The 24,044-nt window shown below is 42.7% G+C and overlaps 1 protein-coding gene across 1 annotated transcript in view; it reads right to left on the bottom strand.

Annotated features, from left to right (window-relative positions):
• The window catches only part of LOC119018045 (mucin-5AC-like), a 39,922-nt gene that overhangs the window by 11,723 nt on the left and 4,155 nt on the right, over positions 1 to 24,044 (bottom strand). The window contains 24 exon segments of the mRNA XM_037095374.1: positions 551 to 10,492; positions 10,532 to 10,735; positions 10,826 to 10,869; positions 11,001 to 11,151; positions 11,355 to 11,483; positions 13,416 to 13,572; positions 14,042 to 14,281; positions 14,421 to 14,600; positions 15,067 to 15,177; positions 16,107 to 16,245; positions 16,347 to 16,498; positions 16,667 to 16,770; positions 17,025 to 17,077; positions 17,175 to 17,430; positions 18,021 to 18,147; positions 18,238 to 18,332; positions 18,416 to 18,580; positions 19,725 to 19,862; positions 20,565 to 20,634; positions 21,165 to 21,275; positions 22,039 to 22,177; positions 22,373 to 22,490; positions 22,574 to 22,699; positions 23,530 to 23,758. Of these exon segments, the coding sequence (XP_036951269.1) occupies positions 551 to 10,492; positions 10,532 to 10,735; positions 10,826 to 10,869; positions 11,001 to 11,151; positions 11,355 to 11,483; positions 13,416 to 13,572; positions 14,042 to 14,281; positions 14,421 to 14,600; positions 15,067 to 15,177; positions 16,107 to 16,245; positions 16,347 to 16,498; positions 16,667 to 16,770; positions 17,025 to 17,077; positions 17,175 to 17,430; positions 18,021 to 18,147; positions 18,238 to 18,332; positions 18,416 to 18,580; positions 19,725 to 19,862; positions 20,565 to 20,634; positions 21,165 to 21,275; positions 22,039 to 22,177; positions 22,373 to 22,490; positions 22,574 to 22,699; positions 23,530 to 23,758 (13,180 nt within the window).

The following is a 24,044-nucleotide window of genomic DNA, read 5'->3' on the forward strand; positions in this document are numbered from 1 at the left end:
TTTGACAATCATATTCATGCCCCTCACTTGTAGCAAACCATCTGGAAAGTAATGAACTTTGTAGGAACAAAAAGTTTTTTGTGTTCCATAAATGGCTAACCTGGGGTGTGTTTCTAACCTTTCTGATTATGTGATAGTTTTTGTTTTATATCCTGAATTTATTATACTCATGTCTCAAAAGGGTTAGGGTTAGAAATAACAAAAATAAAACCAACTAAACTACCTAGACTTTCCCTTAAACTATGAAATTATGTGTATGATTTGTTTTGCCCAGTGAAGCACTATTCACACACTATTCACATATTTGTGACCCGTGCAGCCATGACATAATGCCCTGGAAATAACATCAGTAAATACAACTAAAAGAACTATAGAGATCTGTATAACTACTGCTTTAGAGTGCTAGTGATGGTGCAAATTCCATGGTACTGACTTGTAAATATTACAGTTTAAGAGAGATCTACAATTTAAAATGGATGTTAACAATGGTGTCTGCCAAAGATATAACTAAGGTTCAGAGCAAAAGCAGTCTTCATTAATCATAACTTACCTGGGAGAAAATCTGTGCCATTATGAAAGCATTGGCAAATAAGGTGACTAGTAGACTGTTGAGAGGTGCTCCCTGTAACAACACTTAGAGGTTGGGTAGTGGTAGGTGAGTGAGTTTTATGTGTTGTTCTTGTTGTAGGAGAAAGTACTGTGGTGGGAAATGTAGAGGGAGGAGGAGAAGGCAGTGGACAACCACAGCATTCAAATTTGATCTCATAATCAAAGCATTCTGGCTGAAGCCCTTGTTGACTGTTGTTGCATATGAGACCCACATCTGTATTGCAAGTCACAGCTTGTCCCACTTGTGACATGGAAAGACCTGGGTAAAGAACAGCTCTACACTGGACGTCGACAGGAGTTGAGCAAACATGATAACCAGCAGAGATTATCTTCTGGATAGATTCATCTTCACCACCATTAGGGCCTGGTGTGGGCTTCCCCAGATTGATCCATTCTGTCCAACCACATGTCATGGGATGTCCTCCAGGGCAAGGTGAAGTTGGGGGTGGCCCAGTTGTAGTTGTTGTTTCAGTTGTGGTAGAAGGTGTACTGGTTGTGGTTGGCTGAGTTGTTGGTGTTGTTTCAGTTGTGGTAGAAGCTGTAGTGGTTGTGGTTGGCTGAGTTGTTGGTGTTATTTCAGTTGTTGTAGAAGGTGTAGTGGTTGTGGTTGGCTGGGTTGTTGGTGTTTTTTCAGTTGTTGTAGGAGGGGCAATGGTTGTGGTTGACTGGGTTGTTGGTGTTGTCTCAGTTGTGGTAGAAGGTGTAGTGGTCGTAGGTGGTGGAGTTGTTGTTGTTGTAGCAGTTGTCGTACTAGTTGTAGTGGGAGGAGTAGAAGAAGGTGTTGGACACCCACAGCATTCAAACTTGATCTCATAATCAAAGCATTCTAGCTGAAGCCCTTGTTGACTGTTGTTGCATATGAGACCCACGTCTTTATTGCAAATGACAGATTGTCCCACCTGTGACATGGAAAGACCTGGGTAAAGAACAGCTCTACACTGGACGTCCACTGGAGTTGAGCAAACATGATAACCAGCAGAGATTATTTTATCAATGGATTCATCTTCTCCACCATCATGGCCAAGTGTGGGCTTCCCCAGATTGATCCATTCTGTCCAAACACATGTCATGGTATGTCCCCCGGGGCACATTGAAGTTGGGGGTGGCCCAGTTGTAGTTGTTGTTTCAGTTGTGGTAGAAGGTGTACTGGTTGTAGGGGGCTGACTTGTAGTAGTTGTTTCAGTTGTTGTAGAAGGTGTGGTGGTTGTGGTTGGCTGAGGAGTTGGTGTTGTTTCAGTTGTGGTGGAGGGTGTGGTAGTTGTGGTTGGCTGGGTTGTTGGTGTTGTTTCAGTTGTGGTAGAAGGTGTAGTGGTCGTAGGTGGTGGAGTTGTTGTTGTTGTAGCAGTTGTCGTACTAGTTGTAGTGGGAGGAGTAGAAGAAGGTGTTGGACACCCACAGCATTCGAACTTGATCTCATAATCAAAGCATTCTTGCTGAAGCCCTTGTCGACTGTTGTTGCATATGAGACCCACGTCTTTATTGCAAATCACAGATTGTCCCACCTGTGACATGGAAAGACCTGGGTAAAGAACAGCTCTACACTGGACATTGACTGGAGTTGAGCAAACATGATAACCAGCAGAGATGATCTTCTGGATGGATTCATCTTCTCCACCATCAGTGCCTGGTGTGGGCTTCCCCAGATTGATCCATTCTGTCCAACCACATGTCATGGTATGTCCACCAGGGCAAGTTGAGGTAGGGGGTGGCCCAGTTGTAGTTGTTGTTTCAGTTGTGGTAGAGGGTGTAGTGGTTGTAGTTGGCTGAGTTGTTGGTGTTGTTTTAGTTGTTGTAGAAGGTGTGGTGGTTGTGGTTGGCTGAGTTGTTGGTGTTGTTTCAGTTGTTGTAGAAGGTGTAGTGGTTGTGGTTGGCTGGGTTGTTGGTGTTGTTTCAGTTGTAGTGGTTGTGGTTGGTTGGGTTGTTGGTGTTGTTTCAGTTGTGGTAGAAGGTGTAGTGGTTGTAGGTGGCGGAGTTGTTATTGTAGTAGCAGTTGTTGTACTAGTTGTAGTAGGAGGAGGAGAAGATGATGTCGGACACCCACAGCATTCAAACTTGATCTCATAATCAAAGCATTCTTGCTGAAGCCCTTGTCGACTGTTGTTGCATATGAGACCCACGTCTTTATTGCAAATGACAGATTGTCCCACCTGTGACATGGAAAGACCTGGGTAAAGAACAGCTCTACACTGGACGTCAACTGGAGTTGAGCAAACATGATAACCAGCAGAGATGATCTTCTGGATGGATTCATCTTCTCCACCATCAGTGCCTGGAGTGGGCTTCCCCAGATTGATCCATTCTGTCCAACCACATGTCATAGTATGTCCCCCAGGGCACGTTGAAGTTGGGGGTGGCCCAGTTGTAGTTGTTGTTTCAGTTGTGGTAGAGGGTGTAGTGGTTGTGGTTGGCTGAGTTGTTGGTGTTGTTTCAGTTGTTGTAGAAGGTGTAGTGGTTGTGGTTGGCTGGGTTGTTGGTGTTGTTTCAGTTGTAGTGGTTGTGGTTGGCTGGGTTTCAGTTGTGGTAGAAGGTGTAGTGGTCGTAGGTGGTGGAGTTGTTGTTGTTGTAGCAGTTGTCGTACTAGTTGTAGTAGGAGGAGGAGAAGAAGGTGTTGGACACCCACAGCATTCGAACTTGATCTCATAATCAAAGCATTCTTGCTGAAGCCCTTGTCGACTGTTGTTGCATATGAGACCCACGTCTTTATTGCAAATCACAGATTGTCCCACCTGTGACATGGAAAGACCTGGGTAAAGAACAGCTCTACACTGGACGTCGACAGGAGTTGAGCAAACATGATAACCAGCAGAGATGATCTTCTGGATGGATTCATCTTCTCCACCATCAGTGCCTGGAGTGGGCTTCCCCAGATTGATCCATTCTGTCCAACCACATGTCATAGTATGTCCCCCAGGGCACGTTGAAGTTGGGGGTGGCCCAGTTGTAGTTGTTGTTTCAGTTGTGGTAGAGGGTGTAGTGGTTGTGGTTGGCTGAGTTGTTGGTGTTGTTTCAGTTGTTGTAGAAGGTGTAGTGGTTGTGGTTGGCTGGGTTGTTGGTGTTGTTTCAGTTGTAGTGGTTGTGGTTGGCTGGGTTTCAGTTGTGGTAGAAGGTGTAGTGGTCGTAGGTGGTGGAGTTGTTGTTGTTGTAGCAGTTGTCGTACTAGTTGTAGTGGGGGGAGTAGAAGAAGGTGTTGGACACCCACAGCATTCGAACTTGATCTCATAATCAAAGCATTCTTGCTGAAGCCCTTGTCGACTGTTGTTGCATATGAGACCCACGTCTTTATTGCAAATCACAGATTGTCCCACCTGTGACATGGAAAGACCTGGGTAAAGAACAGCTCTACACTGGACGTCGACAGGAGTTGAGCAAACATGATAACCAGCAGAGATGATCTTCTGGATGGATTCATCTTCTCCACCATCAGTGCCTGGTGTGGGCTTCCCCAGATTGATCCATTCTGTCCAACCACATGTCATGGTATGTCCCCCAGGGCAAGTTGAAGTGGGGGGTGGCCCAGTTGTAGTTGTTGTTTCAGTTGTGGTAGAGGGTGTAGTGGTTGTAGTTGGCTGAGTTGTTGGTGTTGTTTTAGTTGTTGTAGAAGGTGTGGTGGTTGTGGTTGGCTGAGTTGTTGGTGTTGTTTCAGTTGTTGTAGAAGGTGTAGTGGTTGTGGTTGGCTGGGTTGTTGGTGTTGTTTCAGTTGTAGTGGTTGGTTGGGTTGTTGGTGTTGTTTCAGTTGTGGTAGAAGGTGTAATGGTTGTTGGTGGCGGAGTTGCTGTTGTAGTAGCAGTTGTTGTACTAGTTGTAGTAGGAGGAGGAGAAGATGGTGTTGGACACCCACAACATTCGAACTTGATCTCATAATCAAAGCATTCTTGCTGAAGCCCTTGTCGACTGTTGTTGCATATGAGACCCACGTCTTTATTGCAAATGACAGATTGTCCCACCTGTGACATGGAAAGACCGGGGTAAAGAACAGCTCTACACTGGACGTCGACTGGAGTTGAGCAAACATGATAACCAGCAGAGATGATCTTCTGGATGGATTCATCTTCTCCACCATCAGTGCCTGGTGTGGGCTTCCCCAGATTGATCCATTCTGTCCAACCACATGTCATAGTATGTCCCCCAGGGCACGTTGAAGTTGGGGGTGGCCCAGTTGTAGTTGTTGTTTCAGTTGTGGTAGAGGGTTTAGTGGTTATGGTTGGCTGAGTTGTTGGTGTTGTTTTAGTTGTTGTAGAAGGTGTGGTGGTTGTGGTTGGCTGAGTTGTTGGTGTTGTTTCAGTTGTTGTAGAAGGTGTAGTGGTTGTGGTTGGCTGGGTTGTTGGTGTTGTTTCAGTTGTAGTGGTTGTGGTTGGCTGGGTTGTTGGTGTTGTTTCAGTTGTGGTAGAAGGTGTAGTGGTTGTAGGTGGCGGAGTTGCTGTTGTAGTAGCAGTTGTTGTACTGCTTGTAGTAGGAGGAGGAGAAGATGGTGTTGGACACCCACAGCATTTGAACTTGATCTCATAATCAAAGCATTCTTGCTGAAGCCCTTGTCGACTGTTGTTGCATATGAGACCCACGTCTTTATTGCAAATCACAGATTGTCCCACCTGTGACATGGAAAGACCTGGGTAAAGAACAGCTCTACACTGGACGTCGACTGGAGTTGAGCAAACATGATAACCAGCAGAGATGATCTTCTGGATGGATTCATCTTCTCCACCATCAGTGCCTTGTGTGGGCTTCCCCAGATTGATCCATTCTGTCCAACCACATGTCATAGTATGTCCCCCAGGGCACGCTGAAGTTGGGGGTGGCCCAGTTGTAGTTGTTGTTTCAGTTGTGGTAGAGGGTGTAGTGGTTGTGGTTGGCTGAGTTGTTGGTGTTGTTTCAGTTGTTGTAGAAGGTGTAGTGGTTGTGGTTGGCTGGGTTGTTGGTGTTGTTTCAGTTGTAGTGGTTGTGGTTGGCTGGATGTCAGTTGTGGTAGAAGGTGTAGTGGTCGTAGGTGGTGGAGTTGTTGTTGTTGTAGCAGTTGTTGTACTAGTTGTAGTAGGAGGAGGAGAAGATGGTGTTGGACACCCACAACATTCGAACTTGATCTCATAATCAAAGCATTCTTGCTGAAGCCCTTGTCGACTGTTGTTGCATATGAGACCCACGTCTTTATTGCAAATCACAGATTGTCCCACCTGTGACATGGAAAGACCTGGGTAAAGAACAGCTCTACACTGGACGTTGACTGGAGTTGAGCAAACATGATAACCAGCAGAGATGATCTTCTGGATGGATTCATCTTCTCCACCATCAGTGCCTGGTGTGGGCTTCCCCAGATTGATCCATTCTGTCCAACCACATGTCATAGTATGTCCCCCAGGGCACGCTGAAGTTGGGGGTGGCCCAGTTGTAGTTGTTGTTTCAGTTGTGGTAGAGGGTGTAGTGGTTGTGGTTGGCTGAGTTGTTGGTGTTGTTTCAGTTGTTGTAGAAGGTGTAGTGGTTGTGGTTGGCTGGGTTGTTGGTGTTGTTTCAGTTGTAGTGGTTGTGGTTGGCTGGATGTCAGTTGTGGTAGAAGGTGTAGTGGTCGTAGGTGGTGGAGTTGTTGTTGTTGTAGCAGTTGTTGTACTAGTTGTAGTAGGAGGAGGAGAAGATGGTGTTGGACACCCACAGCATTCGAACTTGATCTCATAATCAAAGCATTCTTGCTGAAGCCCTTGTCGACTGTTGTTGCATATGAGACCCACGTCTTTATTGCAAATCACAGATTGTCCCACCTGTGACATGGAAAGACCTGGGTAAAGAACAGCTCTACACTGGACGTTGACTGGAGTTGAGCAAACATGATAACCAGCAGAGATGATCTTCTGGATGGATTCATCTTCTCCACCATCAGTGCCTGGTGTGGGCTTCCCCAGATTGATCCATTCTGTCCAACCACATGTCATAGTATGTCCCCCAGGGCACGCTGAAGTTGGGGGTGGCCCAGTTGTAGTTGTTGTTTCAGTTGTGGTAGAGGGTGTAGTGGTTGTGGTTGGCTGAGTTGTTGGTGTTGTTTCAGTTGTTGTAGAAGGTGTAGTGGTTGTGGTTGGCTGGGTTGTTGGTGTTGTTTCAGTTGTAGTGGTTGTGGTTGGCTGGATGTCAGTTGTGGTAGAAGGTGTAGTGGTCGTAGGTGGTGGAGTTGTTGTTGTTGTAGCAGTTGTTGTACTAGTTGTAGTAGGAGGAGGAGAAGATGGTGTTGGACACCCACAGCATTCGAACTTGATCTCATAATCAAAGCATTCTTGCTGAAGCCCTTGTCGACTGTTGTTGCATATGAGACCCACGTCTTTATTGCAAATGACAGATTGTCCCACCTGTGACATGGAAAGACCTGGGTAAAGAACAGCTCTACACTGGACGTCGACTGGAGTTGAGCAAACATGATAACCAGCAGAGATGATCTTCTGGATGGATTCATCTTCTCCACCATCAGTGCCTGGTGTGGGCTTCCCCAGATTGATCCATTCTGTCCAACCACATGTCATGGTATGTCCACCAGGGCAAGTTGAAGTGGGGGGTGGCCCAGTTGTAGTTGTTGTTTCAATTGTGGTAGAGGGTGTAGTGGTTGTAGTTGGCTGAGTTGTTGGTGTTGTTTTAGTTGTTGTAGAAGGTGTGGTGGTTGTGGTTGGCTGAGTTGTTGGTGTTGTTTCAGTTGTTGTAGAAGGTGTAGTGGTTGTGGTTGGCTGGGTTGTTGGTGATGTTTCAGTTGCAGTGGTTGGTTGGGTTGTTGGTGTTGTTTCAGTTGTGGTAGAAGGTGTAGTGGTTGTAGGTGGCGGAGTTGCTGTTGTAGTAGCAGTTGTTGTACTAGTTGTAGTAGGAGGAGGAGAAGATGGTGTTGGACACCCACAACATTCGAACTTGATCTCATAATCAAAGCATTCTTGCTGAAGCCCTTGTCGACTGTTGTTGCATATGAGACCCACGTCTTTATTGCAAATGACAGATTGTCCCACCTGTGACATGGAAAGACCTGGGTAAAGAACAGCTCTACACTGGACGTCCACTGGAGTTGAGCAAACATGATAACCAGCAGAGATGACCTTCTGGATGGATTCATCTTCTCCACCATCAGTGCCTGGTGTGGGCTTCCCCAGATTGATCCATTCTGTCCAACCACATGTCATGGTATGTCCACCAGGGCAAGTTGAAGTGGGGGGTGGCCCAGTTGTAGTTGTTGTTTCAGTTGTGGTAGAGGGTGTAGTGGTTGTAGTTGGCTGAGTTGTTGGTGTTGTTTTAGTTGTTGTAGAAGGTGTGGTGGTTGTGGTTGGCTGAGTTGTTGGTGTTGTTTCAGTTGTTGTAGAAGGTGTAGTGGTTGTGGTTGGCTGGGTTGTTGGTGATGTTTCAGTTGTAGTGGTTGGTTGGGTTGTTGGTGTTGTTTCAGTTGTGGTAGAAGGTGTAGTGGTTGTAGGTGGCGGAGTTGCTGTTGTAGTAGCAGTTGTTGCACTAGTTGTAGTAGGAGGAGGAGAAGATGGTGTTGGACACCCACAACATTCGAACTTGATCTCATAATCAAAGCATTCTTGCTGAAGCCCTTGTCGACTGTTGTTGCATATGAGACCCACGTCTTTATTGCAAATCACAGATTGTCCAACCTGTGACATGGAAAGACCTGGGTAAAGAACAGCTCTACACTGGACATTGACTGGAGTTGAGCAAACATGATAACCAGCAGAGATGATCTTCTGGATGGATTCATATTCTCCACCATCAGTGCCTGGTGTGGGCTTCCCCAGATTGATCCATTCTGTCCAACCACATGTCATAGTATGTCCCCCAGGGCACGTTGAAGTTGGGGGTGGCCCAGTTGTAGTTGTTGTTTCAGGTGTGGTAGAGGGTGTGGTGGTTGTGGTTGGCTGTGTTGTTGGTGTTGTTTCAGTTGTTGTAGAAGGTGTAGTGGTTGGCTGGGTTGTTGGTGTTGTTTCAGTTGTAGTGGAAGGTGTAGTGGTTGTGGTTGGCTGGGTTGTTGGAGTTGTTTTAGTTGTTGTAGAAGGTGTAGTGGTCATAGGTGGTGGAGTTGTTGTTGTTGTAGCAGTTGTTGTACTAGTTGTAGTGGGAGGAGGAGAAGAAGTTGTTGGACACCCACAGCATTCGAACTTAATCTCATAATCAAAGCATTCTTGCTGAAGCCCTTGTCGACTGTTGTTGCATATGAGACCCACGTCTTTATTGCAAATGACAGATTGTCCCACCTGTGACATGGAGAGACCTGGGTAAAGAACAGCTCTACACTGGACATCGACTGGAGTTGAGCAAACATGATAACCAGCAGAGATGATCTTCTGGATGGATTCATCTTCTCCACCATCAGTGCCTGGTGTGGGCTTCCCCAGATTGATCCATTCTGTCCAACCACATGTCATGGTATGTCCCCCAGGGCACGTTGAAGTTGGGGGTGGCCCAGTTGTCGTTATTGTTTCAGTTGTGGTAGAGGGTGTAGTGGTTGTGGTTGGCTGAGTTGTTGGAGTTGTTTCAGTTGTGGTAGAGGGTGTTGTTGTTTTTGTTGTGACAGTATTTGTAGTAGGTTTTGGTGATGTGCTGCATTGCACTGTCTTACAACACTTAACCTTTATCTCGTAATCCAAACATATGGGAGGATTCTGTAAATTGTTCTCACACAGGAGTCCTTCTTTATTACATGTTACAGTTTGTCCTAATTGATTTAGGGGAACCCCTGGATAAAGCACAGCCTGACACTCAACTTCCTCTGGATTCTCACAGATCTTGTAACCTTTCTGGATCGTGTGTCTGATAGTTTCATTATCCCCACCTCCAGGACCATATAGGGGGTAGTCTGAACTAATCCACTGTGACCAGTAGCATAATGTTTCCTCACAAGGCATTGCTGTGGTTATTAGTGGGGGCTTAGTTGTTTGGCCTGTAGGTGGTGTCGAGGGAGCAGGCTCTGTTGTAGCAGTTGATGGTCTTGTAGTTGTTGCTTTAGTTGTGGTAGAGGGTGGAGTGGTTGTAGTTGGTCGATTTTTAGATGTTGTTTCAGCTGTACTGAAGGGTGTTGTTGATTTGGTTGAGACAGTATTTGTTGTAGGTTTTGGTGTTGTGCTGCATTGCACTGTCTTGCAACACTTAACCTTTATTTCGTAATCCAAACAAATGGGAGGATTCTGTAAATTGTTCTCACACAGGAGTCCTTGCTTATTACATGTTACTGTTTGTCCTAATTGACTTAGGGGAAGCCCTGGATAATGCACAGCCTGACACTCAACTTCCTCTGGATTCTCACAGATCTTATACCCTTTCTGGATGGTGTGTTTGATAGTTTCATTGTCCCCACCTCCAGGACCATATTGAGGGTAGTCTGAACTAATCCACTGTGACCAGTAGCATAATGTTTCTTCACAAGGCATAGTTGTGGTTATTATTGGAGGCTTTGATGTTGAGCCTGTAGGTGTTGTAGAGGGAGTTGGCTTTGTTGTAGTAGTTGAAGGTATTGTAGTTGTTGTTTCAGTTGTGGTAGATGATGTGGTTGGCTGAGTTGTTGGAGGAGCAGGTGTTGTTGGGCATGCATTAAAGTCACAACATAGAACTCTGACTTGGTAGTTAAAGCACAAGGCCAGTGGTCCTGATTGGTCTTCATTTCTGCATGTCAGCCCCTTAGCCAGGTTACACTGCACCACTTGTCCCACATCATCAATGGTGACATTAGGAAATTTCTCAGCTCTACATTGGATCTGGCTTGGGTTGTCACATATCTTGTGCCCTGCTTCTCTAATGTTTGCAAATGTTTCATTGTCTCCTCCTGGAGTTCCAAGTGTTGGGAAGCTGGTGTCATACCATGGTGACCACTGACAGGCATTACAAGGGACTGTGGACACATAATCAGGCATGGTAATATGGTAAATCTCACATCATACAGCTGAATATCTTTTTTTCCAAATCAAATATAAATCCCTACCTGTTGTTGTTGTAAAGACAAAGGGGGGTGTCGGACTGGTTGGCATTTGTGTTGTCGGTGTTGGTACTGGGCATGGGTATGACCTCTTGTCAATGGTACCATTTTTCCCACACACTGCCGTGATACAGTTACCATGTCCATCTGTTGTGTTGTAAATAGTATAGCCAGGAGGATATTCCTTTCCACGATATGTACAATTACAGGCTGTAACGATAGGAAAAGTATCATTAAAGATGTGATCCTAAAATATATTTGTACTTTACCAACCCATAGATTCTCAAAATCTCTGCATACCTTGGTCATCGTAATGGCATTGGATGGTCAATGAACTGCATGTACTTCAAAGGAGAGGACATTAGATTTACTGTCAGTTTTGATTTGTTTTTGGTTAATTCAATCTCATGACAATGGTATATACCTTTGATGGCACATGTAATATGATATATCATATAATATATGCAAGACCTACCATGTAAAACAGTTTTTGGTTGTTGGTACTGTGTCACCACTGTTATAGTGTCTCCCATCTTGATCGTAGCAGCCACATTCTTCTTTTATAACACATTTCATTGTATCCTCATCAAAGTATGGCTGAGCAGGTGGACATTTTGGATAGCAACCTAATCAAAAAAGAAAAACAGTTGTTCTCAGAGTGTACAAAATGGGTTCTTTACCCCTTGTTGGGATTATTAATTATATTGGTACCAACAGTTTCTTTTTGTTGATTGCATGGCATAATGTTTAATATTGTTGTAAAAACAACAATAAGGAAACAGTGGTCAATCTTAAATCTTGAATTGCAGATAAGTATTTTATCTTGTACCTTCAAGAGGGGGTATCTGTGTAGAGCAGTTGCCTGATGGATTCCTGCAGGTTTTCATACAAGGGGATCCACACGGCATGTAGTGCCACTCACATTCACCAGGAGGATTGTAGTAATCACAGAAGAGAGCTGAGGAAAAAAATGATGAAAATGACTAATAATTCTTTCTTATTATAGGCATGCTCTAGATTGGATTACTTATAGAGAATACTGATTTTAGCTGTGTGGTTGTATTGCCTTATTTTTACCTTACTATATCAACTCATGTGGTCAGAAGCCAAAGAATTGCAGGACTAACGAAAGAGACCATGAAAAAGTGTCATGTTTCTTACCAGTTATTTCCATCAAATTTTCGTGAGAAATAAATACTTTAATAATTTTTTATTGACAAATCTAGGTTGAGATTTTATTTTCAATAAGTAATAATTTTATGGAACAACCAGCTCACAGTCTTGCAGTTACAACCACCCTGATAATTACATCTTGAAAGTGCTACAAATTCTGGCATCACCCTTAAAGCGAGTTCATTACTCGTTGCACCAAGTCAGTCGTCTATTGTTTCCTTGAGATGAAGATGTTTCACGAGGCAGCAGAATGGAAAGACCTTATTATCAAGAGCAGCTTAGGGCTTAGAAGAGGTCTTCACATGGACATAGATGAGCTCTAAGACCATGATAAAAAAAACAAGGTCCCCAGTATTGCTTAAGGAGTTGTGTAAAAAACTAATTGTTCTCACTTGGTATTTCATACTTGTGGCTCAGATCTGGAAAACAGAAGTGGACCACCAAGTGTCATCATTCCATGTGGTACACCAGATGAATGTATATGGTATGGGCCAGATTCTGGTTGCAACATATTTGCTATTTGGGATTCTGGTTGTTAAGTTACCATCAATTACTGAAGCTGATGGGCAAGAACATCAGCAGCTACACAGGTTGCTGGATTTTCCTTGTAGCTCCAACAGCACCTCTCTGTATTTCCAAAACTCCAGTCGGACAACTTTGACCCAAAAAGGTTGATGGAGTTGACATGATGGAGTTGGGATGATGGAGTGAGAGTGAGGTGTGCCATGGAGGCACTGAAAGTATTGGAATCCAAGCTGATGCACAGGGTTTTGTTGGGGAGGGTAGCAATAGATCACCATGGCTACATAGCTTCTCTACCATATGCAATGAAAAAGCCAACACCAGAGACAGATGCTAGTTAATCTAAGAGGAAACATGGGGGAAGTTGCTGGAGTAACGTGGCAGCACATCATGCATGTGATCCAGGTTTTCTAAGATGTGCTGCAGAGCCTTACCTATATCTCGGTCTAGAGCAAAAGATTCAGTTACTGACTTTTCCCCTTTGCCCTACTTGAGGAGCCCAGGCACACATTTGGAGCAGCTGTGCCTGGGGACCACACAGTAGTGTAACATCATGGTGATAGGCCCCGGTGCAAAGTTTTTGTGGCCCTAAACAAAAGCGCATGCTTGTGCGCACTGCATGCACATGCGCGCGCACACACACACACACACACACACAGGGTGATGCCGAAAGTAATGTACGCCACTGTGACTGACAGCAGTTTCCTCCGCCGCAACAACTTCAATTGCAGAAGGATGCCAGAGAATTCACCTTGAGGCTGGCGAAGTTTGTGACATTTTCATCACAGATTTTTGAGAGGAAGGAGATAAAAGCCTGTCCCAACTTGCTGCCTGGTCCCAAATAAATGCCTGGTCTGTTAAGTGATTGAAACAAATAAATGCCCCGGCTATTATTTGGTATGTTACTGTATGATAACTCTCCCGACCCGGGGAGAGAGACATGCATCAGCTCAGCCAACAGCGCTCAGCTGCAGACACAGCAGAGAGGTGACGAGATGCGACTCATCATGACTGACAGGCATCCATGCCACTCAGCGTTATCTTACTTACCCGCCCCCAGCTATTTCATTCACAAAAACAGGGGCCTGTGACAATTCTGGACCGCTGTTGTTGTAATTTTCTGGGTCTGAGATATTTAGTGTGACCATACTTTTTGGTTTTCAACAAGAAAAAAAAAATAAATTTGGTTACTTACGGCAGATCTTAGGGGTTCTCCATCGTATACAGATGCCAGCTTGATTACAGGATTCAGCGTAAGCGGCCACGGCAGTGCAGAAGCATTCACAGTCTCCACCACTGTCACATGCACATGAGTCAAACACACAGGCTTCATAGTACGGAGAAGGATCCACCTACAAATGAGTATATGATGATATACTTATCAGTTAAATGTGTATAAAAGAGCAACTCCAGAGCACAAAATGCTGTACTTATCCTTCTACAGTAGTTCACTACATCTAAGAGGCAAACAACAACAATTACTAATTTGCAACTTAAGATACTCCCAAAATGAATCTGATGTTTCTTATCTAGCAGCAAGAGGAACTTTTAGGTGTTCACCAAATTTTCAAGATTCATTTGCTGGGATCAATGCAAATTTCATGGCAATTTTGTTGGTTTTCTTTGAGATGCCTTTTTCATTACACAATTTTGAAAGATATTGATATCTCTGAGGACTATGGTGATTCACACTAATTTCTCATAATGTTATTCTGTATCTGTGGTAGAGGTACTGGCAGATGTACTAAATAACCGACCAACATCACCATCACCAAACAGATGAAAAATTTGACAGCAAACTTGACTTCAGCAACAACTTACAACTGTGTGGCAGGAAGAAAAGACATCACTCTGTATAATGCTGCACTGTTTCTGGGCCCATGACTGTCTGTATGGGTTTGCTGTGCAGGGGCTGGTGTTGCCTTGAGCATCAGGGCAGCTTGGCGAATCCTTCCAGCTGTTTCCAAAAACCAGTGGGTTGACCACCACAGCATGGCACCTTGTAGTGAAGTCATTATTTGAATTGCCATCATAGTTGCCACACAGTCCACACACATGACCCTGAAAAAGAAGAGCCCCTTATTGTGTGATATATCATGTAATATCCAGTTGTTCATCAGAACAAAGCTTGTCTTTTTTATTAATCAACTAACTGTAGTCACAGTAAAAGCAAAACCATCACTGACATATTTCAGTTTACCTTATATTTTTGGCTGAGCTTGATGGACAAACTGGTCCTCCTGTCCCACATGAAAATGAGTCCATTGTTGGCTTCAATTACCAGGTAGATGCCCATAGTGCTGTAACGGAATGGAACTGTTTCCTCATCTCCACTTGAAAGCAGCTGGTAGCTTCCCTCTGACAGAATCAGTTCTGCACTCTTGAAAAAACAAAACAGAACATGTTAATTGGTAAATTCAACATATATGTGTGTGTGTATATATATATATATATATATATATATATATATATATATATATATATATATATATATATATATATATATATATATATATATATATGGCAACTTCACTATCGTAACATGTCAGAAAACTTTTAGAAAATGCCACTGGAGCCATTAAAATATTGTGCCCAGTTGTTTGACCTTTTGCAGCTGTGAGGAGCTCCTCAGTGTTCTAATTCCACCAACTCCAACCTCAAAAATCAAGGGGTTTAAATGTGGAAATTGGCTTTTTTTCAAGATGTTTGTATAATCTGTACAACTGCAAAAGCCTTTAAAATAAAAGGGTAAACATCTTTTAAATCTGAAAGAACTTTGTGTCTGCAGTTTACGAAGAGACCAACAATGCAGTTGTTTCTGAAAAGGTTTTCAATTGACTGTCTACCCCAAGGAAGATCTTGATGGTCTTGGAGCAGGTGGTTCCTGTGGTTCCACATGGCACGTTCTCAGTAATCACTCTGAAGGATCCATTAGTCTGAGCACTACCACAGTAGTCCTGAGGGAGGATACACACACACAAGCAAATAATTGAACTGTGTTTACTGATAACAGATTTACAAAATGTTCTGGAGCCCGTGTAGCAATTTCCTTAACACAGTCATGTTTTTCACAGTGTTAAAACTCATCCCATCCTTGCTTTTCAATGACTGAGCCTTTCCAGGATGCCCCTTTTATACCTAGTCATGATGCTATCACCTTTTACTAATTAACCCATTAACTGGTCCTGTGGAATGTTCGAAACAGATATTTTTTTGGAGCATTCCACAACTTTTTGGTGCCTCTGACTCAACTTGTTTGAAATGTGTTGCTGCCATCAAATTCACAATAAGCATATATTCACAGAAATCAAGGACGTTAAGGAGTTAAAACAGAAAAATATTGTATTTGTGATGTTGTCAGAGGGAAAGTTGCAGCAGTATGACCTGTTGAATGTAATGCATGTAATCATTGTATGTGGTGCCGATTATTTAATTTACAACTGGTTTCCTCTGTTCCAAGTACTGACAGCCACTTTCTACTGCTCTCACGCTCTGTCTCTCCGCTGCTTTTTCTCTTCCTCTCCCGCACACTTGCTTAACGATGAACATGCCTTTTGTTTTCACTATTTCATCATTACTAAGAATGCAACTGAAGCAAGTAATTTACTAACACTTTGTTATTTATATTTTAAGGTACGAACTAATAATATCCACTAATAAAAAAGAGCCTGAAATGCTGGTGGATAACACAGGGATACAGAGAGGTACATTGCAGTGTTTCAAGTTTCAACTTGTCCTGCTGCAAGTCTTTGGTCTGAATAGGGTTTTACAAAGCATGTTGAGTCTATCATGATTAACTTGCACTCCTTAGTACTAAAACTTGTGTCTGAAAATGCACACTAGTTTCATCACTCTGTTCGCCAACTGAGTTTCTCTGCATTCATACCTGAGTGAGAATATATTCACAGTTGCCATCAAAATTGAAGCGCTTCTGATCAAAAGTCATGTAGTGTCCGTCCCCATAGACAGAACAAGTTCCATCACACTGATTGGTAGTGCACTGCCACTTCCTGTCTTTACAAGTGCTGTAAAGATACAGATTGGATACAGATCAAATGGTATCAGGCTTGTACAGGCTTGTATACATTTGTCTTTACAGCATTAATTCCTTATGTGATTCACCTACCAAGTGTTGCAGTCCACCTTAGTGGTCTCTCCAGGCTGGTAGGAGATGCCATTGTGATCACAAGAACAGGCCTCTGGCTTGATGCAGCCTCCATTACCATCAGACACCATTCCAGACGGACACAAACAGCCAGACACACACCCTGTGGTCATCTGGAGAAAAGATAAAGATGCACAATCCACAGTCATTTCTGCTCAAGCAGACAAAATGTTTAATTTCACCCCGGGACTCAGATTTGCAATTTTTTATTCTAGAATATTGACTAATTATCTGCATTTGCATGTAAATGTTGGTTTAATGTTGGGGTAGAAGTGACTTACACAGGCCATGTCTAACGTGTTGCAGCTCTTCTCACACTCAGTCCCTTTAGCAGCTGGACCATTAGCAGAGCAGTTGAAGTAAACCATGGGAGGAGCACATGCTGCTGGGAAAAGACTCAGTATTACCTAACTATATTTCTAACATAAATCACTTGGTCACTGTTTTTACAGCACTGTTTTATGCATTGTTTAAGACTGTGATTTTTGTGCCAACACAGAAGACTTTCTCAAGTCTGATCATTACAATTGCATCTATGATTTGCAGACACACATTTGCAACACACATTCTGCTGCTATACTTAATTTAAGACACTTCAGGGCTGCTACTTATCACTTGATTCTGCATAATGCAACTTACATGGCTGTACAACAAACTCTCCAATGCATCTGAGTTTGCCCTCCTTACAGGTGCTAATGGAAAGAAAAAAAAAAAATTACATAAACCTGCAGCACACTTTTAAAATATCTGTGATGTCCTTTATACAGTATATATCTATGATTTACATACCACATGACTCCTTCCCTGTTGACAACCTGTCCAGGAGGTACCACTGAGCCTTTGTCATAGCAGGGACAGGTCCCGGGTAAAACACATTTCCCAGACTCATCCAGATAAGTTCCCTCTGCACAGATACAGCCATCAATGGGCGGGAAGGTGAAGTGACAGCTGAGGTCTGTGGTGCCAATGCAGCGGCAGGTGCGACTGCTGGATGTGATGTTGTATGAGTAGAGCATGCTGCTGGGGCAGGAGCTGGCATATTTCCCTGAGGAGGTCAGACCACAGAATCAGTAAAAATCCGTGACACTGTTGCACTGCCAAAATCCCACACGAGGATGTCCAAAGGACCAATGTACCAACACTTTTAATCATTTAATTTCAAGTTCATTTTGATACAATTGATCCCTACAGCAGTATTTTGTTTAAGTACTGACACTTCGGCACTAGCGACTGCCGTCGACCAAGCCCACTAACTTCCACTTTAGTACCTGTCTAACTTGAATGGGGATAAAATGATTGAATTGTGGAGCTCCTCTAGACTATACATATTTCACTGGACCTAATAGCTGTAGTTATGACAGTCAAACAAGTGAATTTGTGTTGTGAGGCTAAAAAAAAATGTCCACCGTTTTACTCATAATCTATTCTGTGGCGTCCCCTTTTGGAAGACATTAACAGGAGTGGTATTTAATAATTAATAATAATCAATAAAGGTTTCTCTGCAAAGGATTTATTTAACACTGACATCTGATATGTGAGAGGAGTAGATGGGGTTTCATGATTTGGACAAGCTTAATGCTCTTTCCCACATCACATGTAAATCACTCTTCTTTCTCGCAGGTCGTCATTACTCACCACAGATAGTCTTCCTCCAGCCACTGAGCTGGATCCCTACAGCTGCACATGCATGGACATAAGAGGAGACTGCAGCGCACATGCAGTCCTCACTTTTCTCACAGTTACAGCTGTCATAGATGCAGTTCTGTGAGGAGACAAAATAAAAGTGTGAGCTCTGGAGACTGGTCAAGGTGCAGTCCACAGAGCTATGTAAAAGAGGTAGCAGTGGGCTTACCTCTTTGTAAGAGTCAGGGCTGATCTCTGAGTGACAGGGGGCGAACACTCCCTGAGGATCACTGAGCATGGAGCACCAGTGCTGGGCGTACTTCTCTGTCATTGATACACAACCAGCAACATCAGCCTTTCTGAAGTACCCACAGTGCTAATCTAGAAACAAAATGAGTCAGACCTACCATTATCCAGACTGAGACTGCAGGGGTCCTCAAAGTTGCTGTTAATATTGGGGCAACCAGCTTGAGTCTTCCAGCTGTTGACAAAACCAGCTGCTGTGGCATCTGGAACACCACTGAGCTTCAGAAAGTCATCAGCCTGGTTATTATTGAAATTCCCACAAAGACCTGCAGGCAGACACCATCACGTTAATGTTAATACCAAGGCATTTATCTAAAAGGCAAACTGCAATGATTCCACAGGTACTCTTTGCACGTTTTACAGTCTTAAAATTAGCATGGCTTTGTCATCTGTCTCTCTTTAAATCTACATCTGGATTTCTTCTTTTTTTCAAACTAAAATTCACAGTTAAATAATTATACATGGACACACAAAACACAGTAGAACATTTTGCACAGTAGTCCAGTCCGGTTCCAAACTACAAACTGAATATCAAAAAAATTATAGACATTGTGGCACTATAGGTAGTGCTGACCTAAACTATTTTCTAAATTTAAAAGAAATTAGCTACATGTGTGAGGGTTTGTAGCTTTCACTAAAATCAAGATAAGGAGATTGCTTGATTGTTTTAGGCAGACTCATTCGGCTGCCAGTCCCTGGGCCAACTGCAGTCCGTTGAAATCCCTCACTGAACCCATGCTATCTAAGCAGAGAGAATACAAAAATCAAAATGACAGTCAACTCCTAAGATTGTGAAAGTGCATTTTTTTTCTCCCCTGCTTTTGAATACCGATGTTTCTTTTTTATTGTGCAAATAATAATAAATATATAACAAACAAAGCAGAGAGAAATTTTCTTTTTAAAAAGTGCATTGTTTCAACACATTTAAATTCCGAGCTTTGCAGGTCAGACATTGCCCAGCCCCTTGGCTCTTCCCTTTTTTCTCAACCTGGCCTCTCGAAAAAACGCTGTTAAAATAGACCAAATACACCAATGTCATCAAAACTACCCACATTTGTGTAAATGTGATTAAACTGAAAATAGACATACAAAGAATATTAAAATGTAATGACTGCACCAACTGTGGGTCTCAGGTAGCTTGACACCACCACTTTAAACAATGAATAATCAGCGCTGGCTTCGAAGAGCAAAAAAACACTCACAAACATTTGACTTTTAGTATTTCTACTTTCTAGTCAAGTGTACATTGTGTTGGCCTGGGTGCTCTGTTGTGTATGTTTACAGAACCCCTAGTTTTTCTAGTCACATATTCACATATTGCAACAACCAGTGGGGCTCAGTACCGATGTCACTCTTTGACTGGTATGATTTTAGTCCGAGAGCACATGCAGATCTTTTCAGTGTACATACCACAGGTCTTGCCCTGGTAGTCAGCAGTCACTGTGACATAGAGCTGCATTACTGGCTTGAGCTGCACCTCCAGCAAAAGACCAACTGACGTCTGGACAAGCAGGAAAAAAGAGGATGCTCTGAAGGCGGAGATCCCAGCTAGAGGTTGAGAGAAATAGTGGGAAGGGAGTTGTTAATAAGATAGAAAGGGAGGAGTCAGGATGTTTATTTGAATCAGCGTGTGAAAAAGTTGCAAAATGATTCTCATGAAGTGTCATCATACTACTGTTGATATCAGAGCCAGAGAAAAGTAACTGTCATGGTGCAAAATTCGTTCAGTGCTGTCTGTATGTTTTCAAAAGAAATTCGATTCATTTTTTAAGCAGTTACAAAGAACCTTCAATTAGTGATGTTTCTAACAGCCCCTGTAAAGCTCTTGATTTGGCTCTTATTTTTTTGCTGCACTTATTTTGAAAAGTAGTAAAAGAAAGATGCAACTTCTTTTATAATTACATTTTTCTTTTCTAAACATCTGTTTGGAGCATGCATAGTGATGTGACTATGTATCCATTTGTGACTATGTGGTATTAATATATATATATATATATATGTGTGTGTGTGTATATATATTCACACATTTTCTGGTACTTATTTCCATATATGTGGCAGTGATTGTCTCAGTGAACTCTGCTGTTTAGCTTTAAAGTAACCTCAAATGGACACACAATGTCAGTAGTGCTCCACTTCATCTCCATGCATGTGCCCTAGCTGACCAGTAGATGCTATTATTGCAGTAACAAGGACATTCATCAAAGAGCGAGACAGCCAGAGGAGAACACTGTACAATGGGGAGTTTCTCACCTGCAGAAAAGGGTAACTGAGCATAGATGCCATTCACAAAAACCTTGCCATTGGGCTGGACGGTAATCACCTTTACATGGGAGGAAACAAGATTTTATTATAGAAATCTTTGCATTCTCAGTCATAAAAAAAGATATCGTCATCTTGCACTGCATTAGCTTGCAACTTTGAAAAAACATAGAAGTGATATTCACTGATATGGAATATTATCTCAGTGTAGTTCTAATTTTGTGAGATGATTTTTTTCAGAGGAAAATGGTGATTGTTTGCTTTAGATGGGTACCAAACACAGGCTTGGTATTGGAAAGCAATTAAAATCAAACTGCTATGTTTATTTTTTATGTTTTATTACTGTTCTGTGGTTATACAAAAATGCTAAATTGATTTGAAAGGAAAAATATATGAACATTTTTTAAAACACATTTTACATTGTGTAATATTGCATCTCATTTGGATTCAGGTTCCATATAACATAATATTTTGTCAGGGACCAATTCCTGAAATGATAAAGCTATCATTGTCAATATTTTTTCAGGAAAAAATGTATAAATAAAAAGCACCGTGTGCATGAGTGCCTTTTTGTGTGTGCATCATACTCACATTAGCTCCTCCAGACAAACCAAGAGTAACGGACTTGAGGCAGGTTTCACTCTCAGTCAGTCCACATTGCACTAGTTCTCCATGCACCATAAACCCAGCTCCATTGCAATCCTAAACATCAACACATATACTAGTTATTGATAACGTTTAATGTAACTAATGCTAATGTAACTAAATAGGAAACATGATTAAATGTTATCTTATTTTTAACAGACGCTAGTCTGTATCATCACTTGTAGTTGGTTTATGTTGTTGTTGATTGAGCAGAGATCAGGGGTGGATAGATGGATGGATGGATGGATAAATGTATATGTGCATTACTGAAAGACCTGTCAGTCAATTTGGAAGTCAGTCTTGTCCATCCTTATCCCTATCTCATCCTTGATCAATGGTTAACGTTTATTAAGGTATGTGTTCAGAGGAGCGACCTCTAAACTTTGCTCACTTGACCAAGAGAGGCTACATCCACCTGCAACAACACAAAGACTTAACGGCTATCAGATTGGACAGATGCATCTCATGGGCCTCTGCTCCAGGACACATTGTGCCTGTGATTTGCATAAAATACCCAGAATTCAACTTATTGCAGCATGACGCTCCAATACCATACATTGCACTTTCTATGTAGACAATGAATGCCTTATTATATATTAAATAAAGGAATATATTATATGGGATGGTACAGAGATGTCATACATACCTCTAATTTGTATTATCTAATTTTATCGTAAACACTTACCACAGCCTTCTCACAGTTATAGCTGTAACTGATTTGATGTCAAGGTCTTGAGAATTGTTTAGCAGTGTTGTGCATGGATCATTGCCATAGTGGAGGTGTGTGTCGTGAAACAGCTGTGATGATGATGTGTGCTACCTTAGCCAGGACGTAGGAGCAGTCCCCATGGAAGGTGTAGACTTTTCCATCAAATGTGTTGACGTGAGCTCCTCCCTCCACAGAGCAGGTTCCTGGACAGTTCTCTTCTGTACACGTCCACTCGCCACTCTCACACACACTGTCAATTCACACAGTTGAAACTTAATTGCCAATGGATAACCAAAAGACTATTTAATTTGCGACCATAATATTGACATATTGACAAAACAGAAATAGATTTTTTCATCTGACTGTGCTAATTCTAGCAAACAAACACATTCTCCATTGGGTGGAATGTTTTTGACATGAAAATAGACTGACATACATATCATACCATTTTTTGCAGTTACTGGAGTAAGATTCTCCAGGACCATAGATCTTGTTATTGTAGCTGCAAGAGCACTGGCTCAGTGGGACACAACCAGTTCCTTTTAAATCATCCAGCACCATGCCTGAATATGATCAAAATATTACTGTATTAAAGAACATTGTGAGTGTGCAATTGCATGCATATTTGTGTGTTTCTCTGTTGTACCTGTGGGGCAGAAGCATCCATCGATACAGTGATTGTCACAGGTGTGACTGGCCTCTGGGTTGGAGCAGGTATCAGCACACGGGCTCCCACACTCTTTGTACTCCATTTTGTCAGGACATGATTTCCCTGTGAATACATCAGTTGTTTCTCAGCACTTGACTTAGGCTATGTAACTTCACTGATAATATTCATCAACACAAACTCTGCTATTTACAGCCCCTGAATGGCCTGCCAACAGTTCAGAAGCGTCATCTCTTTCACGGAACTCCTGACCTTTGAGAAGAGGTGGTGTAGATCTCATGTTATGGATTTGACATGTGTGATGTTTCATGAATCAGCTTACTCGCTCTGATTACACTTAGATCTCCTCTTCTTCGGAGAAGTAAGGGAGAGGGTAAAATCGATAAGACTGCTGAATGGGGTGTGATATAGGTTCAGTCCCTCTGCTGAAATTTGATAGAGAGCTCACTGGAGCACATATGCACTTTGGAAAATCTCTAGGTGGTCAAGACAAGACTGGGCAGATAAGTCATTCTTAAAACCGGAATGACTAGTGTTGCTATGCTTAGGAGGACCAGTGGCCCATGGTTTTCGGATGTCACTGGGAGAGGTCAAGGTGGAAACTGCTGGTTGAACCAGAATCATTACATGAATTTGCAGAACCATTCATAGCTGCACAAGAATGGCTATGGCTATTATGGGGTAGATTTCGTAATGAGCGGAGGAGTGCGACCCGACACCACCTTGCAAACTCTAGAAATTAGTTCTAAATCTTCACTCAGATGACTGATGTACTGATGTGTGGTTTCTTTTCTGTTTCTGTTCACTTCTTGAATTAGTGTTTAATTATAATGGGTCCGTGTGTTTTAAACGCACTGGACACAAGCCAAGACAGGGCATACAATCTCTCCTACTCACAGGTAATTTGATTAAAATGGTCTAATAAGTGTACTCACAGCAAAGCTCTTTGGTCCTCCAGTTACTGGGCTTGCCACCAGCATGGACACATTGTCTAGAGAACTCAGACACAGTGTTGCACAGGCAGAAGGGGTCTGCGTGTTTAACCATGCCATTGCCGCAGTGGCAGAGGTCCGTAACACAAGCAGAAGTGAAGGAGGCAACGTCCAGCAGACTGTGGCAGCTGTTGAAAGCCGGTCCTGTAAGGATCTGCTCACACAGAGGTTTCTACAGGACAAACAGAGCGACAGACACACAGAAAATAAAAAAGAGGAAAAGGCAAATAGAGCAAAGGATTAGGCAGGCAAAGCTGAGAAGATGCAACATTTGCACATAGTTTTCCTTTTATGCAGCTTTATGCTTCTACCACACGACATCTCAGAGGCAAATAGGCTTTTTACTTCACTTCATTTGTCTGACAGCTTCAGTTACTTTTCTGATTACAATTTTCCATACCTTCACTGTCCAGGGAAAACCATGTGTATCCAAATCTGATTTGAACTTTTACTTCTTA

This window comes from Acanthopagrus latus, chromosome 4 (assembly GCF_904848185.1).
Source record: "Acanthopagrus latus isolate v.2019 chromosome 4, fAcaLat1.1, whole genome shotgun sequence".
Classification (NCBI taxonomy): Eukaryota; Metazoa; Chordata; class Actinopteri; order Spariformes; family Sparidae; genus Acanthopagrus; species Acanthopagrus latus.